The 20,161-nt window shown below is 39.7% G+C and overlaps 2 protein-coding genes across 3 annotated transcripts in view; one reads left to right on the top strand and one right to left on the bottom strand.

The window, feature by feature from the left end:
- PLPP1 (phospholipid phosphatase 1) overlaps window positions 1-12,732 on the top strand; it is a 73,764-nt gene extending 61,032 nt beyond the window's left edge. For both annotated transcript variants that reach the window (XM_063454037.1, XM_063454036.1), the window contains exons 4-6: window positions 9,213-9,270; window positions 10,819-10,995; window positions 12,191-12,732. In XM_063454037.1, the coding sequence (XP_063310107.1) occupies window positions 9,213-9,270; window positions 10,819-10,995; window positions 12,191-12,319 (364 nt within the window). In that variant the 3' untranslated portion in view covers window positions 12,320-12,732. The remainder of the gene's footprint in view (window positions 1-9,212; window positions 9,271-10,818; window positions 10,996-12,190) is intronic.
- The window catches only part of MTREX (Mtr4 exosome RNA helicase), an 80,013-nt gene continuing 72,439 nt past the window's right edge, over window positions 12,588-20,161 (bottom strand). The window contains exons 24-27 of the mRNA XM_063454035.1: window positions 19,627-19,683; window positions 18,080-18,242; window positions 15,537-15,641; window positions 12,588-12,920 (exon numbers count right to left, since the gene is read on the bottom strand). Of these exons, the coding sequence (XP_063310105.1) occupies window positions 12,868-12,920; window positions 15,537-15,641; window positions 18,080-18,242; window positions 19,627-19,683 (378 nt within the window). The 3' untranslated portion in view covers window positions 12,588-12,867. The remainder of the gene's footprint in view (window positions 12,921-15,536; window positions 15,642-18,079; window positions 18,243-19,626; window positions 19,684-20,161) is intronic.

Here is a 20,161-nt window from a genome sequence, read left to right as displayed (position 1 = left end):
CTGGTGCTGGTATTGCAGAGTAATCGCCATTTATTCTGAGAAAAATACCTGCGTTTGTATTGCAGGTATTACTGCAATACCGGCACTGCCAGGCAGCCTCAAATACCGGCTGTGCCAGTAAAATACCAGTCAGGTGGCAAACCAAAGAGCAGTGTGTTTTTTTTAAATGGGCCTATTCCATGGGCCTGGGCCTGGAGCTGCAGCTCCATCAGCCCCTATGTTAATCCGGCCCTGTAACAACCACATAAATATGGTGCCAGGAGGTCCTTAAGCCTTCCGTTTGGCGCCGTTCAGCTCTGCTCTCGCAATAGCCGATTGAGTCCGAGATTTGAAACCCGTAGCTTTGGCCCTGATAGGCTCAGAGTGACTCCAGACGTTCTCAGCATATCAGAGGTGCCCCACATTGAGCAAAACATGCCAAAGTACACTGCGATTAATTAAAACACAGTACCTTTATTTCTCTATTTAAAATCCGTGGCTACGACTTGGCATTAGGAGGGAGACTAGCGTCATTGTTGTGGTGTCTTCCCCAGTTGCTGAATCACAATCATGGATTTTAAATAAAGATACAAGCTGACATGTACCAAAGTTTAATAACCCCTGTTTCAAATGATTAAAGGGACTCTCCAGTGCCATGAAAACAAACCGTTTTCCTGGCACTGCAGGTCCCCTCTCTCTCCCACCTCCCATCCCAAGTTGCTGAAGGGGTTAAAACCCCTTCAGTGACTTACCTGTATCCAGCGCTGATGTCCCTCGGCGCTGGGTCAGGCTCCACCTACGCTCCTCCCCCGCCGGCTGACATCCTATTGCGCACGCGCGGTCGGCGGGAGACCTAATCCACATGCGCGGCAATGCGCATTAGATCCCCCCCATAGGAAAGCATTGAACAATGCTTTCAATGCTTTCCTATGTGGATTTCGGCGACGCTGGAGGTCCTCACATGGCGTTCTGTGAACACGGAAGTGTCCTCTAGTGGTTGCCTAGTAGACAGCCACTAGAGGATGACTTAACCCTGCAAGGTAAATATTGCAGTTTATGAAAACTGCAATAATTACACTTGCAGAGTTAAGGGTAGTGGGAGTTGGCACCCAGACCACTCCAATGGGCAGAAGTGGTCTGGGTGCCTGGAGTGTCCCTTTAATATTGAAGAACAGTTACTCACATGCTGAGAGGAGTGTAAATTCTTTGAATATCTTACACTGCTCAAAAAACATAGCATGTGTCATCATTACACTGCTATAGGCATCTAGGTCACATGTCGCACTCCTTCAGACACAGAACGCAGGTCATATGTCACATTGCTCTTCACTTCTAGTGTGGTTGATGTGTTACACTCCTAGTCGTCTAGTGCAGATTATTAGGGTTATTGTTAAAAGTGAGAATTGCTGAAAAAGTTATTCTCACATTTTAGTCCCTAAACTGAAAATATTGACTTAGACAATTTTTCTAATTGGCCATTATAGCTGAGATTTTGGTAATTAACCCTGCTATTGATACTGCTGTAGGCGTTTACACTGTTAGACGCCAGTGGCTGCTTTAGTTTCTAATCACTGTGGAATGGGTACTGTATATGCTTGAGATTGCTGGCAGCCATATTGTTGATTCCAAATCCGACTTCAGCTGCTGTGGGGGAACTTTGACTCTGATCATTCATGTGTGTTTGAGACGGAATTAGATCAGGATAAGTTTTTGATAGTATTTGCCAAAAATAATCCTTTGAACCAGATGACCTAGCTCTTACATGATAAGATATCGCAGGGGAGAGTGATTTATTTGTAAAGTGTCAGACTTACAAAAATTAGATGGCTGAATTAAAATTACTTATTGCTTTCCTTCCTGTGGGAGTTCATGAACACCGGATGTTTACTTTAGACAAGTCTGATAATGTGATTAAATCTTGTTCTATCTCACATATAATCCCGAACAGAGCAATTTTAGTTTTTTGCACAACTGGTATCTAATTAAATGAAATAAAACAAATTTGCTCAAAAACAGAAGTGTGGTCATGTTGATTGAAACTCCCATGCTCAGACATGGACTCCATCGTTGGATGTATAAGAATGAGGGACAGTGACATAGAAATCTTTGAAATAAAAGATTTTATTATCACTCATTCCCCAGTCCCTCTCCCCCCACTTCCTTTGTATAATATATTGGAAAGTTCATGCTGTCAATTCCGCCTTAATGCATGGTTAATATTCGATTGCGTAGCACGCTCATCGTGCCTCCCTGCTTTTTAGCCAAGATTGGATTCTTCAACTATTCTCTGTTACATCCTATGTGAAACAAAACAAACCATTTGCAGGCTATAGACATGGGACATTCCTAATTTAGTAAGAAAACCTGTAATCGGAGTGTATACAGATACTGGGATCTCAATATACACAGCAGCCTCTTATTAGGCACAAAAAAAAATGTGTTACTTTTATAGTCGAATTTGACCATCTTGTAGTCGCTACATCTCGATTTCCTAGCGCCCTCAGTTGGTGTACTATTTGGGCTTGCCCCAATTTTCCACCTTTTTTTTTTTGTATATTCCTAACTTAGTAACTTCAATATTTTTGCTAGCTACATTCTCTAACTTTAAGGTTTATTCATTCTGCCTTATCCAGTGTACTTCTAAGGTTTAAGATTGCTTGTAGTAATATGCTACAAGCCGAACTATGAAAGGAAAAAAACCAGTCGTATTGGTTCCATAAGAAGGTGGAACAAAGGAGGTTCCATTGAAACGTGTCAGTCAAGTTTGACCGTGGTTTTGTTCATATTATCAAGATGGGTCGTCTCTGGCTAAAGAATGAGAAACTTGTAATTTGACCAGTTTTTAACCACTAAACTAAAAATATATCTTATGATTCTCACTGCTTCTTGTACTCTGCTGTGATTGAACAGTTTATGTAAATTTCATTTTATTCTACAAAAAGGCTATATTTCAATGAAAATGGCACATTATTAAACCAATGGCATCTAATTTTTATTGCTTTGCATATTGTTAGAACACATAAACACAGCTGAATAACCTATTAACTGCTTCCAGTATAATATAGTATTGTTATATATATATATATATATATATATATATATATATATATATATATATGTATATAAAATGATTCCTATTGATTTCATTGAGCTGTGTCTGGATTGGATCTTTACATCATTAGACTGTTATTCAAAGCTGTTAATCCAAATGTTTGACTTGGAATAGTGAAATTTTATGGCAACTTTGCAGCTCTTAAAGCTGTGGTTTCAAGCTGGATTTTCCATGAAATCCTGTGGTTCTCTTAAGACGTTACCAGCAATTTACCTTAAATATTTTTATATCCACGATGGAGATTATAAGATCTTTTTGAACTATCACTTTCATAAAACGGAAATGAAATGAAATGTTTTACTTCGTGTAGAGTTGTGCTCATTTCATTACCATAATTGGGTGTCAGGCCTCTCTTTTTGAAATTAGGTGAAACTTCTAAAATATCATAACTCATTCAAGTAACACGCCATTAGTATCACTTTAAGAGCACTTTTGGGGGGGGATTGGAGAGGTGTAAAGATTTCAGTTGAGAACAGTCCTGTCTTTGTAAGTCTCCTGGCTCCTTTAAATCGAGTCCTTGTCTTCTCCAACCGCTGAAACAATTTAAAGTACACCTGTTATGCAACCGTTCCTTGGTGGAATTTTATATATTGCATAAGCTTGTCTTCACATTGTGCTAACCAAATTGCTGGCAAGCGACTAGCTACGAATTTCATTCTAGTGAAGATTTTAGCTTCAATACAAAATGTTGCTGCAAAAGTAAATTACATCATGGTGCCGTGGTAGGTTTCTTGCACCCACGAGCTTCCACGAGGCGGAGTGTGGCATTCCACAATGTCAGACATGAGCGCTAGGCAGTGTTGGAGCATATTTAGGAGAAAACCAAAAATGTAAATACTGGATCATGACGACCATAAAATCACTAGTACACATATAGATTAATGAACAGAAGGCAGAGGGAAATTGGGACATTTACCTGATTTAGCTCTTTATCCATGCACTTGTGGGTGAATCGGCATGATGCAGTTCTGCCTTCCATTTCTAGTTTTTATACTTACATTCTGTTTTTTTTATATCCACATTCTTTTTTTTTTTATATCCTGCCTGATAATCCGTTTTAAGATGACCTTTTTCTTTATTTTAACCAAAGTATTGATTCTTCAAAAATGAGTTTCTCTTCCCATATTTCAGGGTTTCTCACACTCCCCTTTCTCCTCATTAAGATATGTCAAAGCGACTGCCTCCAGACATTTCCATCCATGGTATATTCTATCATAATTGTAGTTAAGGAGATAAAGTGAAAGAAAAGAAAAAATCCTAGTTTTAAAGCATAATATAGATAATTAGAAAAGAAGTTCATAAAATACACTCTCACCGTTAAAGATTCAGGCAAGTGGTGCTCAGGGCAAGTCCTTCCCTGACACAGAAGATACTCTGCCAATCAGGAGGTTATTTTTCTGGTCTCTCATAAACCAGTGTTTCTCAATTAAGATTCATAGTAGAAGTAGCTTTGACGTTTTACCTGGGTTCCACCAAGCACTGCTCTGACTTCTCTTCTTCCTGTTTAAAAGTCAGAACACTGAGGACTAGCTTATTGGTTGGAAGCTGATCAATCCATTAGAAAACAATTTGGCTTCTAACATCGAGAGCAGGGGGTCCTAGGGCACTACTGTTAAAAAAACAAACAAAAAAAAAACAACACACTACAGCATGCTTGGGGTGTTCCTTTAAATATGAAGGTATGGTTGATCTCTTAAGGATAACCAACTGAATCAATGTTTAATATACAAGTTAAATCCGCACACGCTTAAACACAAAGTACGCTCTACAACAAATGAAATAAGATTAGAGCAAGCCCAGGGCGAGGCTTTGAATACTTAGATATAACCTCTGCTTTCATAAGCAGTGTTTACAAATCTTTAATCCATGAACTTTGTGTAATAACTACCGTATTTTTCGCTCCATAAGACGCACCTCACCATAAGACGCACCTAGTTTTTAGAGGAAGAAACCCAGAAAACAATATATTCTGAACAAACTGTCCCATAGTGTTTCTTACTATGGGACAGTTTGTTCAGAATATTTTTTTTCTCCCCTGTCCCATAGTGTCCCCCCTCCCCATAGTCTTCATCCCCCCTCCCCATAGTCTTCATCCCCCCTCCCCTCCCCATAGTCTTCATCCCCCCTCCCCTCCCCATAGTCTTCATCCCCCCTCCCCTCCCCATAGTCTTCATCCCCCCTCCCCTCCCCATAGTCTTCATCCCCCTCCCCTCCCCATAGTCTTCATCCCCCCTGCCCTCCCCATAGTCTTCAGCCCCCTCCCCTCCCCTCCCCTCCCATAGTCTTCATCCCCCCTCTCCTCTCCTCCCCATAGTCTTCATCCCTCCCCTCCCCATAGTCTTCATCCCCCCTCTCCTCCCCTCCCCATAGTCTTCATCCCCCCTCTCCTCCCCTCCCCATAGTCTTCATCCCCCCTCTCCTCCCCTCCCCATAGTCTTCATCCCCCCCTCTCCTCCCCTCCCCATAGTCTTCATCCCCCCCTCTCCTCCCCATAGTCTTCTCTTCTCTCCCATACTGTCCCCCTCCCCTTGTCCCATAATTACTTACCTGTCTTGTAGCGTTTCTCGGCAGCACAGGGCGCACCGCGGTACTGGAACTTGAATTTCATGTTCCGGTTTCCGGCGGGACTGAAAGGAAGTGTGCACACTGAGCTGAGTGCGCACTTCCTTTCAGTCCCGCCGGAAACCGGAACATGAAATTCAAGTTCCAGTACCGCGGTGCGCCCTGTGCTGCCGAGAAATGCTACAAGACAGGTAAGTAAAACTTCATATTCGCTCCATAAGACGCACAGACATTTCCCCTCACTTTTGAGGGGAAAAAAAGTGCGTCTTATGGAGCGAAAAATACGGTAAATGTTTTCCATTAAGAAATGTATAGATGAGTGAGCAATTACAGACAGCGTACCTATGGCTCACACAGGTTGGCTTCCTTTTGCACATCACTATTAGGCCCTGTGGAATAGTCTGTGACATGGAACAGTCAACAACCCAAAAGAAAGAATATCAGAAATTTAGGAATAAAATACATTTGAGGAGTCTGTACTCTTTTCCTAGTAAAGGTTTTGAGGTATTTGGGGTAATAATTACCCTTAACCCGTTTGAGGACAGAGGTAATCAAACGTTCTGAACCAGAACAAAACCTAGAAATAGACCACCTCTGTTCAACCACAATTGACCTATTTCATATTAGGTGCACTCACACTTATATATCATTTTGTTCAAGAGAAATAGGGCTTGCATTTCATATAAAATATTTATACATGAAACAAACATTTTTATCAAATCTAAAAGTGTGAGAAACTAAAGAAAGTTTAGTTTCTTAATTCTGTGTGGCATTTTAGCTGTGAATGTCATTTACTGCAATAAAATACACATATTTGTATTCAGTGATGTCTCACTAGTACAACAGTATATCCCATATACAGGTTTAGGTTTATGGGGTTTTGTAAACTTACAGGGCCAAATGTAAGACTTTCACCTTTCAGTTTTTACATATTGAAGTTTGACAGATTGGAGAGTTCAGGGGTGAAAATTACTCATCATGGCATACCATTTGCAAAAGTAGACAACCCAGGGTACTCAAAATGGGGTATGTACAGGTTTTTATTTATTTGGAGCCACTTAGTCACATGCTTTGCAAGTTTTGTATTTTTTACACAAATACTGCCCTTTCACTGATGATATTGTTATGAGTGTTTTAGAGAGGTTAAATATAATATCTGTGTTAACATCAAGAGTATAACAGTATGTGGCGGAACAGACCTCGCCACGTGTTCTTGGAGGGGGCTGCTTGCCCGCCTCCTACCTTCTGACTATGGCCCTGGGATATATGGCATTTGAAAACACTATTTGTGCCCTGTGACAAAACTGGAGATTGTGCACAAATATGACTAGTGTTCATATTTTTTATGATTCCCTTCGTTTGTTGCACTGTTCCCCATGTGTTTCATCTGTTGGTTCGGCTGGATAGACTGGCAGACAAACTGTGGAGTTACTGGGTGGCCACCATTTCATGTATCAGAGGCACATGGTGAGAACAATGGATGGTGGCCATTTTAACTCACAGACACTGTTTTGACTTTTCTACACGGTGCCATCTCGCCGGTATTTTGTGCACAAAGACATCTTTCAGTAGTTTTAAACTACAGAACAGGGGACACATTATACAGTAATTGTTTTTCATATAGCCTGTATAGGTTCTGCGGAATCTGCATTAAACCGTATCTTCCAAACTACTGCACGGATCTGGGTGAATTTTGGATATGTGGTTCACCCAGATCCCCCGGTTCTTATGGGGTTATTGCATGTTTTGGGGTCCCTGTGATATGTTTTATAATACTGTAATTTCCTGCCTGTGATAATTAAGTTAGTCCAGGTATAGGCAACCTTCGGCTCTCCAGATGTTGTGGACTACATCCCCCATAATGCTCTTACACACATAATGCTGGCAAAGCATCATGGGAGGTGTAGTCCAAAACATCTGGAGAGCCGAAGGTTGCCTATCCCTGAGTTAGTCTATTGTGTTGAGATAATTGTATCACAGGCAGAGGGGAGGATTTCTGATGTAATGAATGGGAGTGTTAGCTGTGTTGATTGTTCTGCAAAACCCTGTGGGCGGTACACTGATCCAGAGGTATGCCCCTCCTCGTACCCTCCGCTCTGCCCGCGACCACCTCCTGACCGCTGCTCGCACCCGTACGGCCAACTCACGCTTGCAGGACCTCTCACAGGCGGCTCCTCTCCTATGGAATAACTTGCCTACTGCCATCAGACTCTCCCCTAGTCTTCAATCATTTAAGAAGGGCCTTAAATCCCATCTCTTCAGGAAAGCGTATGGCCTCCCAGAGTAATCTCTCCCTTACATACCTGTCTCTTGCTCTCCTATGGGATAGTGCTTTGCTCTCTCCTCCAGCTCTGCTTCACTCCTACTTGATATTTCCTATCCTAATGTTTCTAATACCCCACCTCCTATAGACTGTAAGCTCATTTGAGCAGGGTCCTCTTCAACCTATTGTTCCTGTAAGTTTTCTTGTAATTGTCTTATTTATTGTTACATCCCCCCCCTCTCAAAATATTGTAAAGCGCTACGGAATCTGTTGGCGCTATATAAATGGCAATAATAATAATAGAATGGGCATAAAAGCAGAGTGTTGGATTAAAAGCTTCAGTTCTACTTCACCCTCAATTTGGAGTGCCGTCTCTTATTGGGGGAATCTGCTACAAGGGATTGTTATGCTTGTCATACTCCCTTGCTAAATCACTATTAAGCTCTTGTAAGAGCTTGTTCCTGCCTTGCTCTCTGGAGGAGACTACGGTGGTTATGGTGTCTGCTGCAGTGCTTGGAGTCCTCAGGAAGCACTAGGAGCATCCTTCAACAGAGGTACCAGTTGATCCATTACACAGTACTCCCATGTATAGGTTTTATGGTGTTTTGTAAAGTTACAGGGTCAAACATAGGGCTTGCAAATTAGGTTTTCTGGAATTTCTGCCTGGATTGTCAGGCTGGTCCCCCAATACAATAAAATAAAAAATAAAAAAACCACCTTTTTTGTTAATTGTAAGTGTATTTATATACAATTACATTATTTTTTATATATTGGGGACCTGCTGGACCATCCGGGCAGTCCCCCTGCAGACAAATCTGCAAAGTACTTGGGCTGGAGGGAGGGCCAGATTGTTGGGGCATGCTATGCTGCCAAAACTGTGTTAAAGCCCTCCTTTTGTACGATAACATAGCCTGCCTGAATGTTTGGAACCCAAACTATTCTACTAATTTTAGGACGCAGCTATCATGGATATCCGTTCTCTTTGCTACTATAGATTAGGACATACACCTCAATTTAATAAGCTTTCGAAAGGATTCAATACACAAGAATTTCATGGGTGACTTCTTCTGTAGGTAAATCACTTGGAAATCTTTCTATCAGTATTGACTCATTTGGAAAGCTTATCGATGCCATAGTCCGTACTTACTAAGTCATTGACACATCATAGAAATGAGTTGTAGACCAATACTAATCTTTACAACTTATCTATTGTGAAACTTTCCATAAATAATTTGTACATTTAACATTGTTGCATTACCCGTTACAAACCTGCCTTTCTTATTTCATGTTTTTTAGGTTATCCTTTTATTCTGGCCACTCATCCTTCTCCATGTACTGCATGGTGTTCCTGGCAGTAAGTAGTTATTTTGAATGTGTTAAAGCAAAATGGGGAGGGAGGGGGGAGAACACGCACAGTTAATCATACCCATAAAGTGAGTGGAATGGATTCTTAAGTAAAGTTGCAGGGAGCACACACATGGATATCAAGCTGTGTGTATGTAAGAATCTGTAACTGTACATATAACAACCTGCACACCAATATAATCTTCTTGCCGCATTCATGGCTCAAGCACCCCAGCAATCAACATGGAAACCAATGGAATGTTCTCACTGATGAATCCGCTTCTAAAAACTGCCCCGGCATTGCTCTTTCTATATAAACAACTTATTTTGCCATTTTATCAGCAAGAGCATACAGGAACAGATGAGAAATATTAAAAAGCTTTAAAAGGTTCTTCAGTTCAGGAACAAGACATATAATCAGAGTTCTTGAAACCTATCCTCAAGACCAATCAAAAACAAAGGTCTAAGGATGTCCCTGATGGTCTTAGTCAAAGTAATTAAACACAGGCACCAAGAATGTAGATTATGAAACTGGCTATTTTGTCTTCCCCCACTCCGTTCTACCTGTATTGTGAGGACAATCCAATTGTTGACAGTCTTTGGGCACTATGAATAACTAGACTAGAGTAACAAAGCATTTCCGATAATCTACACTCTATAAACTGTCCCTTATTGCTGGGGCAGTTGGCTTTACCTTTACAATACTTCTTGTGATCATTACTTCCGTATTTGCTTGTTACCAAGACGGATCTAGTTATCTTTACTTTGTGCAGACGTTAATTGTGTATCAGAGTAAACAGACCACACATGCAGGCTCTTTCTTCCAATATGTTCTCTTTTGAATTGGGGTATTCTAGACACTGCAAATCATTATTGTTGTATACCAGAAATCAAAGTCTCAAAACCATCTCACAGATTTAAAATAATTTCTCAACCATATTGTATTTACACAAAACATGGCTTGTTTTAACATTTATTCCTGACACAACAGCTGAATGTTTGTGTTTGCAGGGCATTCTATGAGAGTTCTGTAAATAGGCACAGACAACATTTTACTACTTTACATTTCCTTCCTGCAATTCTACAGGTGCCCTTTGCAGTAACCTGTACAGCTTTTTGTTCCAAGTTATAGGCTAGCAATATGCTGCAGTGTATTGAGTGTGTTAAAGGCAATACCTCACCTTTTAAATTATTTTTTTATTTTTGGTGGAAATCCCCTTGAATTGTAGTTTCTATAGTGAGATGGAGAAACAATAAGCCTATGTACATCGGGGGTTTGCATTTCAGCAGTCAGATTCATCATGAAAACTGTAGAGTAAATATTTGTTTTCCCATTTAAAGAGAGAACATGAATTAAGCCATTTGCAAAAGCACAATAGATTTTTACATCACAGCTCTGTTAGGTTGCATGTCATTGCATAAACGAAAAGCATGTAACACACATAGGAAGGATGCTACATATAAAACTAGGGATTGTTTAGTACAGTCAATATCTGCAAAAATAGAAAAAATTAGTGTCAAATGCCAAAGTGTGACATATATAATTTTTTTCCCCCAGCTTTATCTGCACTCCCGAATGAGAGGAGATTGGGCCAGGCTTCTCCGCCCCACAATCCAGTTTGCTCTTGTTGCAGTCGCTATCTATGTTGGCCTTTCCAGAGTATCTGACTACAAGCACCACTGGAGCGATGTTCTGACCGGCCTTATACAGGGGGCGATTGTAGCTGTACTTATTGTAAGTTCACATACTAAAGGTATATCGAATCATAAAAAGAGACACGGTCAAGATGAATCCCTTTCCTATCTTGCCATCATGTTTATTGCATTAACCCCTTAAGGACACATGACGTGTGACATGTCATGATTCCCTTTTATTCCAGAAGTTTGGTCCTTAAGGGGTTAAAGTTGTGCACAGTACTGCCATGTTGCGTCCATGTAACTTATAATAATAAGTGAGTGCTTCAGAGGATTACTACATCGTTAATCAGTGTAGCCATCTGTGAAAGAGCAGAAAGCGTTCACCCAATATATAACAAGTATGTACATTATGATGTGGTCTCTTACGGACAATTTTTTCCTAAAAGGAACACTGTAGTCATCACCCAGACCACTTCATTTCAATGAAGTGATCTGGATGCAGAGTCCCTGTCCCTTTAACCTAGCAATATAAGTGAAAAATAACTGACCACACTTATAATTGTTTAATGGAGCTTCTTCACTCTGATTTGTCTAAGTAAAACACATTCCCTCAGACGTTAAAGATTAATTTTCAGAAAAAAGAAAAAACAACGTGTTGCAGGTGAGTTATACTTACTTGATGCTGTTACTTGTAGGCATCACCATTTTAAGCTCCTGGCACTTCATTCACAAAAGCAAACGTCAGGCCTGTACTCGGCATGTGCAAGAGTACAACACTAATATTTCTGTTGTGGTCTCCTGTACCAGCACAGGAGCCTCTGTAGATAATTGGTAAATGAGTGATATAATGCATTATTGCCACAGCTGTCGCCAACGATGGCTAGCGGGAAGCGACAGAACCTGGTAAAATTGTCTTATGAAAACTTTTGACTAAATTGGAAAGTCAATAAAATTTTTATCTTTATGAAATGGTTAATGTTTTTTTGGGTGTTGACAGATGCTTTAAAGGGCTACCAGATTAAGCAATTAGTTGCTTACTTAGTATCTTCGCACTGGTAGAAGAGCCTTCAAAACCGGAGCAGGCGCATAACTGATATGTGCAACCGGAAACCACCAGACCGGCAAGACCAAAAATATAATTAACAGCTCGTGATTGCCAATATACTTCTTTCTCCAGGACAAAGTGTTTTTTTTTTTAAATTGTGTAGCATAAGGTGGTGCCGTATAGATTATGCTTTCAGATCTCCAAAAATCAAACCTCTTCCCTAACACTTTTTTTTTTTCCCACGCAGGTTGCATATGTCTCAGATTTTTTTAATGTCAGAAAGGGAAGTTTGAACGACAAGGAAGAAGACTCTCACACTACACTGCATGAAACATCCACAAATGGGAACCACTGCGGAAGTATTCTCCAGCCATAAAATCCACCGCACCACTTAAACCATCCTGCTTTTAAAGAGAAATACTCAAGAGTTTTAATGCTCTACTATAAAGCCTTTAAAAATCCTTGAGTGCATTAGGCACACCGTTGTGCCAGCTTCTTGCGCCGAGGTATTTAACGGACTGCTGCTATACGTGTTGGATGTCCACTTTACCTGTATATAGTTATAGAACACCCTTTATGTATATGACATAGCTTTAAGATAAGTTTAAATTGTTTGACATTTATCAATTACACACAATTAAATGTGGTATTCAAACTGTAATTTTTTTTATTAAAATAGTGTGGTAACATGTTATGTACAAACATTTGTGTAATATTGCTTTCCTGGAACGGAGCTTCTTAAGCAGATTTATACCACAGAAAAATTAAAAATGGTTTATAGCAAACATCTGTTCTTTGTTGGTTTTACTATAATACGAGTTCAGGCTGAAGATGAACGGATACTGCCGGAGAGGTGGGATTCAGATAGACTTCAAAAGAACCCGATTCTGTTTTGTGATCAGTCTCCATTTTGAATTTGTGAAACTAGAGATAAAGACTGGCTGCAAACACAATATCCCTTTTTATTTTTGTAATTCCTAAGGCAAAAAAGGAGAGAAGGGAAAAAAAAAAGTTAAATCATTTTCTTAGTCAAGAATCACAGGATGTAAATGAGTAACACACAGGAAACAGTCACGTTCTCTCAGACAGATACTGTATAGATCAGGCAATCTACAACTAGAAGGAATTATAATCGGGATGTGTTTTTGCTGTTGTAGCCCGCTTGAGCGAGTGCAGCAAAAATAGGAACTTCAAAAAATATACAAAAACAAACCAAAAAAACACAAGCTAGATATGACAGAGCTATTAAAGCATCATACTTAAAATTATTCACACATTTGTTAGAATAATGACTTCCATTTTAAATTGCCATGTTCTGAACCCAAGTTAAACCAAGATTGTTTGTGTTTAACCTGCCACATTTACTTTTACAAATGAACCGACTTGGCATGACCATATCATACAGCAATAGGTGTGATGCCCATACACAGGTGATAAGCTTCCTGTAAATCACAGCTTGACAAACGTCTCAGATCAGATTTACTGCTGACACCTGAGTATATAACAAGGGAAGTAACTACAAAATGTTTGTTTAGCCTGGCTTCACATGGTGTGAAAGGAGAACATCATTACTTCACTGCATTCAGCGAGAGGTGGAGTTGTGCAAATGAAGCCTAGTAATTACACTATGAAAATAACAAGCTTTAGAAGGACAGAACCTGTTAGTTCTATGGGTTACACCCAACAATTAGATTTTCATGGATTTAAAAATGGTTTAATTACTACACTTAAAGCTGTACAAAGTAATTGGACTCCCAGAACCAGAACATGTGTTATTTATACAAACACCGTCATCTGCCAAAACGTATTTAAAAATAGGAATACAAAAACAGAGTAAATCATGGCAATATCCCTGGTGGGCAGGGTGTGGTTGGGGTAGGTAGTGATGGATAAAATGCAAGATTTGCTAGTAATCTATTCCATTGTAAAAATGGTTATTCATTCAACTACTCCTGTTCCAACAAGTAAAAAAGTGGTCCCAAAACAATAGCATTGGGTGTACCTTTTGCCCCCCTCCTATTTAAGACACACTTACTCTTGGTCTGTTGTATGGGGAAGCCTCCCTTTTTTGCTAGCCATGACAGGGTTACAAATGCTGTACACACTGTTAACTATGTTAATGACCTGCCAGCAGGTAGGCTACACGTGCTGTGCTAGCCACAAGACATTAATGAAAAATGCCAGCTGGGCTTGTTACAGCCACAGAGTGCCACATGCTGGGGCTTGGTGTAGACTATCAGGCACCATGCTTTGTTCTTAGAATTTCAGTGTTTGAACTTGTGATTATTTCCTGAGAAGTGAACCCAGCATCCCATCAAAGAATACAAAACAGGACAATTTACAAAACAAGATGAACAGTCAGCATATTTGAGTTGGTCCTATTCTCGTGTCCGTGAAGCAGCGCTGTTCAGCTCCTGTTTTTGCACATACTAAAATCCTTAAGTTCAGCTAAAGAGTTTGTGATACTATAAGCTGCCAGCCTACAGAGAATTGAGGGAGAAGATTATTGGAATTATTCTCCAACAGCTTGGGGGTGGCACACCGTTCAGCACTGCTACTTTTAAAAATGTTATTGCAGATCATGGTGATGGAGAATATTTTCAATAACTACTTAGTGGCAGCCATTTTATACATGTCAGCAGGCTTGGAGTAGAAGCCTATTAACTAGATTACTGAAGAAAATATTAGACTTGTATAGAAATTGGTTTCTGATATGACTTAATCCATATATGGAAGAATGGATCGTCCAGGATTTACATATTGAATACAGCTCCGCAAGTACATCTTGGGTGACCGATTCGTTTGGGTGTGGCTTTAAAGGCACTTTATTCCAACAAACCGTTAGATACAAATCTGCTGGAGACTTGCACTGTACAGCATGTCATTTAACCCCTTAAGGACCAAACTTCTGGAATAAAAGGGAATCATGACGTGTCACACACGTCATGTGTCCTTAAGGGGGTTAATGATCTAAGCTTCGACAGGCCTAACAGGCCATGGTTTATTATCATTTCCACTGGAACACCTGTTTTCTACAAAGATGTTTGGTTTTTGTGTGTGTTTAATTTGGTCCCAAGACCTACTTTAGCGCTAACCTCTGCATTGCAGCGTTTGGGAGATACATTACCCATAATGCCCAGAGCCAAGACAAGCAGACTATGCGAAATCCGTTCACAAGGAACTGCAATGCCAGTGGCAGCCATCAATGATCTACCATTTTATAATTTTACTAATTTCACATTATACTTTTCTTGATGTCCCATTGCTATCAGTCATTGAGGTCATAAAAGCGTGTTAACGGACCATGTGAGAACTGTTATGGGAGGACATTACCTAGATTAAGGTGGGGTTCTAATCCAGAATCTGGGTGTCCAACTGCAGCATTCTGTATAGAGGATTATGACTGAGATCAAAGTCAGCCATGTATGGAGATTAAAATGGATGGAGCCTAAGCTTTATACATAAGGTATAATAAAACAAAGGAAGTCAGTTCTGTCCTGCAAAGCTCTGTTTCAATCATACACTTCCCTCTTCCCATTAAATCAAAGTAGACAAGCATTGAATTCCAAACACTGCATCCGCCATCTACTTACCCTCTGCAAATTTGTTCTCCAGTTCTGTATTTCCAATGGCTTTGGCTGCCTGACACATCTGTCTAAGTAATTCTTCTAACCTTCTCATGCAACGGATAATACTTCCTGTGTGAAGCAAAGTGCCATATATTAGAGAGACAGGCAGAAACACAAACTGGGCACTCACTGGTGTTGCCCACGTACAGCTATTATTACCACTGGTATTTATATAGTGCCCGCATATTCCATAGCGTTTACAATAGTATCAAAGATTTAACAATAAATTAGGTTGTAAAAACATACAGGAACAATAGGTTGAAGAGGACCCTGCTCAAACGAGCTTACCGTCTATAGGAGGTGGGATACAAAACACATTAGGACAGGAGGTAGCAATCAAACAAGGTGGGAGTGAGGCAGACTGTAGTGGTTATGGTGACTTTAATGTTACTACAAATGTGCTAAAATGGTTAAAAATAAATAAATCTGTGTTTCTAGGCTTTTCTGCATATTGCTAACAAAACACAAAATAAATGAGCTTTGAGCTAGTCAAAACTTTGCCGTGTTCTTAAACCCCTATTGTATCAGAGTCTCAAACTGAAATCTGAACAGGTCAAAAAGATTGCATTAAAATGCACAAAGAGCAATCATATTAATTATGGATTTTGCAAAATAAAAATCACTTTCCATATGGGATTCATATTTTAAATGACACACAGAAATACCAAAAAAAGTTACTATACAGCAGGGGTGCCCAAAAGGTAGATCTCCAGATGTATTAAAACTACAGCTTCTATGATGCTTTCCCATTCTAAAGCAATCTAAAAGGCATGCAACGCCTCATGGGAGTTGTAGTTTTAAAAACATCTGGGTGTCTACCTTTTGGGCACCCCTGCTTTAGACGAAGGATGACCATTGACATATTTCTAGATAAAGACTAACACAAACAAATAAGAACAGGGTTGAATACATAGAATTATTTGTCCCTTATTAGGACTAAAAAGGTGTTTGAGGATTATTATAGTACATGTGAAAAATTTGAAATGGCAAGATCTACCTGAACATTGTGGAATGCGTTGGTGATTGATAAATGTTTTTTATGATGTTCCACTTAAACTCAAAATGTATTAAGGGGTGGGGGAGAAAAGTAAAAGTGCTGTTATAAGTTATTGTATTCTACAATACACATGTGGATTTAATTATCAAGAAGAAAATAAACCCAAAACAAATAAATGGAAAACAGATTCCAGAGCACAGCCACGCTGCACTTTGGCCCAATTTCATAAGAGAAAAAAAAGAAAAAATACCCTTTAGATATATATATATTTTTGCCAATTCAAGCTAAAAGCAATGATTTCTCTCCAGCTACAACGGTGACCTCTAAAGTTGACGTTTAGAAGAAAACCACAAACTAGACCCCAATCACCCACCACATTATCCAGACACCCAAATAATACCACAGGAGACATTGTATTTCACAATTGATAGAAGGCTTCCTCATATGAATCCATTTAAATTCACTGCAAACAGCACATGTTGTGCCAGTAGTGCTAAGCTTGCCAGTGCGTTTTTTTTCCTACACATGGAATTCAACTTTCTATAGGAGGAAGTTATACCCAATCAGGGTTTCCAGAACCACCATGTTACCTGGTCACATTTTAACTTTTATAGATGGGTAGAATACACAGTTCTGCCCAGCAGTATGTTAAAATCAAACTCTTAAACATTAAAAACACCATGAACCCTATAAGTGCCTTATCTCTCTCGGGACAGACTGAAAACAAGATACTAGCACAGGGGCTACAATCTATACCTTCTTCATGGGATTTATTGACTAAGCTGTGACGACGTGGTGAGTTAAAGCTTTCACTGGGGTAAGATGTGCAGCAGAGCCAATTGTAAAACACCTGCACATTAATTCTGCGTAATCACACAAGCCTCTTTCCATAACTACATGTGCACACGCATTGTATTTAAACAAGCACTCTAAACACATAGCCACTACATCTCATGGTGCAAAGAACCAACCTTTTACAACTATAACATCGAAATCTGTACAGAATTTACATTAGCCAGTCCGTAACTCTAATTCCAGGCTGACTGATGACACCCCAGTGGAGCTGCCAGAGATGGGGGCTACACCTCTGGCAGTGTTTTAAAGCAAAGGTCTAATGTGCATGAGCGGGAAATAAGACCTCCCCCATAGGAAAGCATTGAATCAATGCTTTCCTATTGGCAAAAAAACTAAACAAAATCAGACGCTGGAGGTTCTCATTCCGGACGTCCAGCGTCAGATAACAGACCAAAAGTCCGATTGGATTCCGGAAGCTCCCCCAGTGGCTGTCTGTTAGACCACCACAAAGGGCAGACTTAGAGCTGCAATGTAAACAGTTTTTTGAACACAATCAAAATGTACAGCCATTCTACATTATCTGGTGCCAACTGGTAAATATTGTGGCAGTTCTGTAATGGCATGAGCAACTGTGCAGAACATTTAACATGGTCAAGTGCACCTCAGTGGAAGAGCGAGACATGGAGAACAGGTGTTCACTTTTTTTAAGTCTTACCTTCAAAAACATCGGTCATTTTGCATATCTGAGCAAAAGTCGATCCATTTGCCCAAGTGTAGACAACATCCATGAGGTTTGGTCGAAATGAGCCCAAGTACGTCTCCTCATCTATTTCTAGTTTAGCTTCTGATGATACCTTTGCAATCCGACGGGCCGTTTCCTGTTCAATAAGTGAATTAGCAGTTGAACAAGAGGCACAGTTGTATAAACTATTACAAATGGTTGACAGTGCATCTCACAACTTATGGCAAACATTAGAACAGAAAACTGTTTATTTAAAATATTTTAAGCAACCTTAAAAGGACACTAGTCTTTAAAACAACTTTAGCTTAATAGAGCAGTTTTATTATATAGATCATGCCCCTGCAATCTCACAGCTCAATCCACTGTCATTTAGGAGTTAAATCACTTTTGTTTCCATTAATGCAGCCCTAGCCACACCTCACAGCTGACACAGCCTGCAGGAAAACACAATGGTTTCATTTTAAAATCAGATGTATCTTACTTTAAAAGTTGTTAACTCCTGCTCTGTAAGTTGAACTTTAACTACATACAGGTGACTTGCTGGGTCTAACAAACAATTAACAGAGCAGATCATCAGAAATTCCAAAATAACAAGAATTTGCAATAAAGGAAGTGTAAACATTGGAGGACTTAACAGGAAGTGTTTAGAATGGCTGTGTAAGTTACATGCAGGGAGGTGTGAATATGGCTGCACAAACAAAGTGATTTAACTCCTAAATGGCAGAGAATTGAACAATGAGACTGCAGGGGCATGATATATATACCAAAACTATTTTGGTGACTAAAGTGTCTCTTTAATAAGAATGAAAAAAAACACTGTTTTAAAATAATTTTGCAACTGGCCTCCCATTAAGAGAAACCATATATACTGCTCATACTCTCAGCTTATCACTGGCTATCCAGCTAACCCTTTAAGGACTGCAGAGCAGAGAGGAGCAGAAACCTGGAGATAGAAATGCTGGGTATTAGAGCCCCAACTTTGGTGTTAAAACAAACTGTTTAAGCCATCACATAAGAAGGCAGACACTCCTGCGCCCATAACAATGTAAGTGAGCTTAAGTTAATATAGGCGTGGGAGTGTTCCAATGCACTTTGTTAACAGCATGGGCTGTATTTATCCATGAAGATTGAAAGAATTCAAGAGAGATTGATTCCCCCCCTCATTTTCTAATAAACATTGGCTAGGAGCCAATGAATCTTTTCTGGCAATTAAGCAAAATTCAGCACTTTGACCAAGGATGGCCTTGAATAGACGTCTGTGTACAGAGCACACAAATATACAATAGAGTAAACACCAGAGGAACAACTCATGGTAACATTGTACTTTTTAATATTGCTACTGTCAATATTTATTTCACAGTGACATGCATGGCAATGTTTTAATCATATGAGTACAAAGTCATGTGCTGGGCACACCAATAATTCTAATAGGGTTACTATTTACTGTTTCAGTTATCAGACTGGAAAATGAAATTAGCAAGTCAAAACGGACACAAAGACAGATGGTGACTCCACTTTACCTGCATTTGCCGGAGAGGTCCAGCCAGCTGCTCTGTAAGTTTGGGCATTTCACTGGACTAAAAAAAAAAATGAAAAAACAAGGAGCATTAGGTTACCTTGAAAGCAGTGGTAAGTACAAATCAAATTAGGCATCTCAGATTTCACAATAATGGGTTGTATGCTCTGAACCATGACTGTGGCTGAGGAAGCATCCCGGCAGTCATGACACCATGCTTAATTTCTTTGTATGGACATGACATAGTACACTTGTTTTATTAGGGCATTATTCCAGCTATAAAAAAACAAAAACAAAAAAACCCCAAAACTGAATAATTTGATATTACTGACACGGCTTACAAAAGTGTTTTGTATTGGCAGGCTCACTTTAAACAGGTAATCCTAAAAAAAATCCAGCTTTAAATAGTGTTGCAAAGTCACAAATAAATATTTTTTATCTACGGATTGCCCCCCCCCCCCCCACCTCCACCCTCCTGTAGGCCAGCTCAGACCAGCCTATTCTCAAGATAAATAACACTTAAAAGGAATTAACTGTTA

The sequence above is a fragment of the Pelobates fuscus genome, chromosome 5 (genome assembly GCF_036172605.1).
Source record: "Pelobates fuscus isolate aPelFus1 chromosome 5, aPelFus1.pri, whole genome shotgun sequence".
NCBI classification, from domain to species: Eukaryota; Metazoa; Chordata; class Amphibia; order Anura; family Pelobatidae; genus Pelobates; species Pelobates fuscus.
Note: the sequence above shows the minus strand (reverse complement) of the source record. Positions and strands in the feature narration are given on the sequence as shown.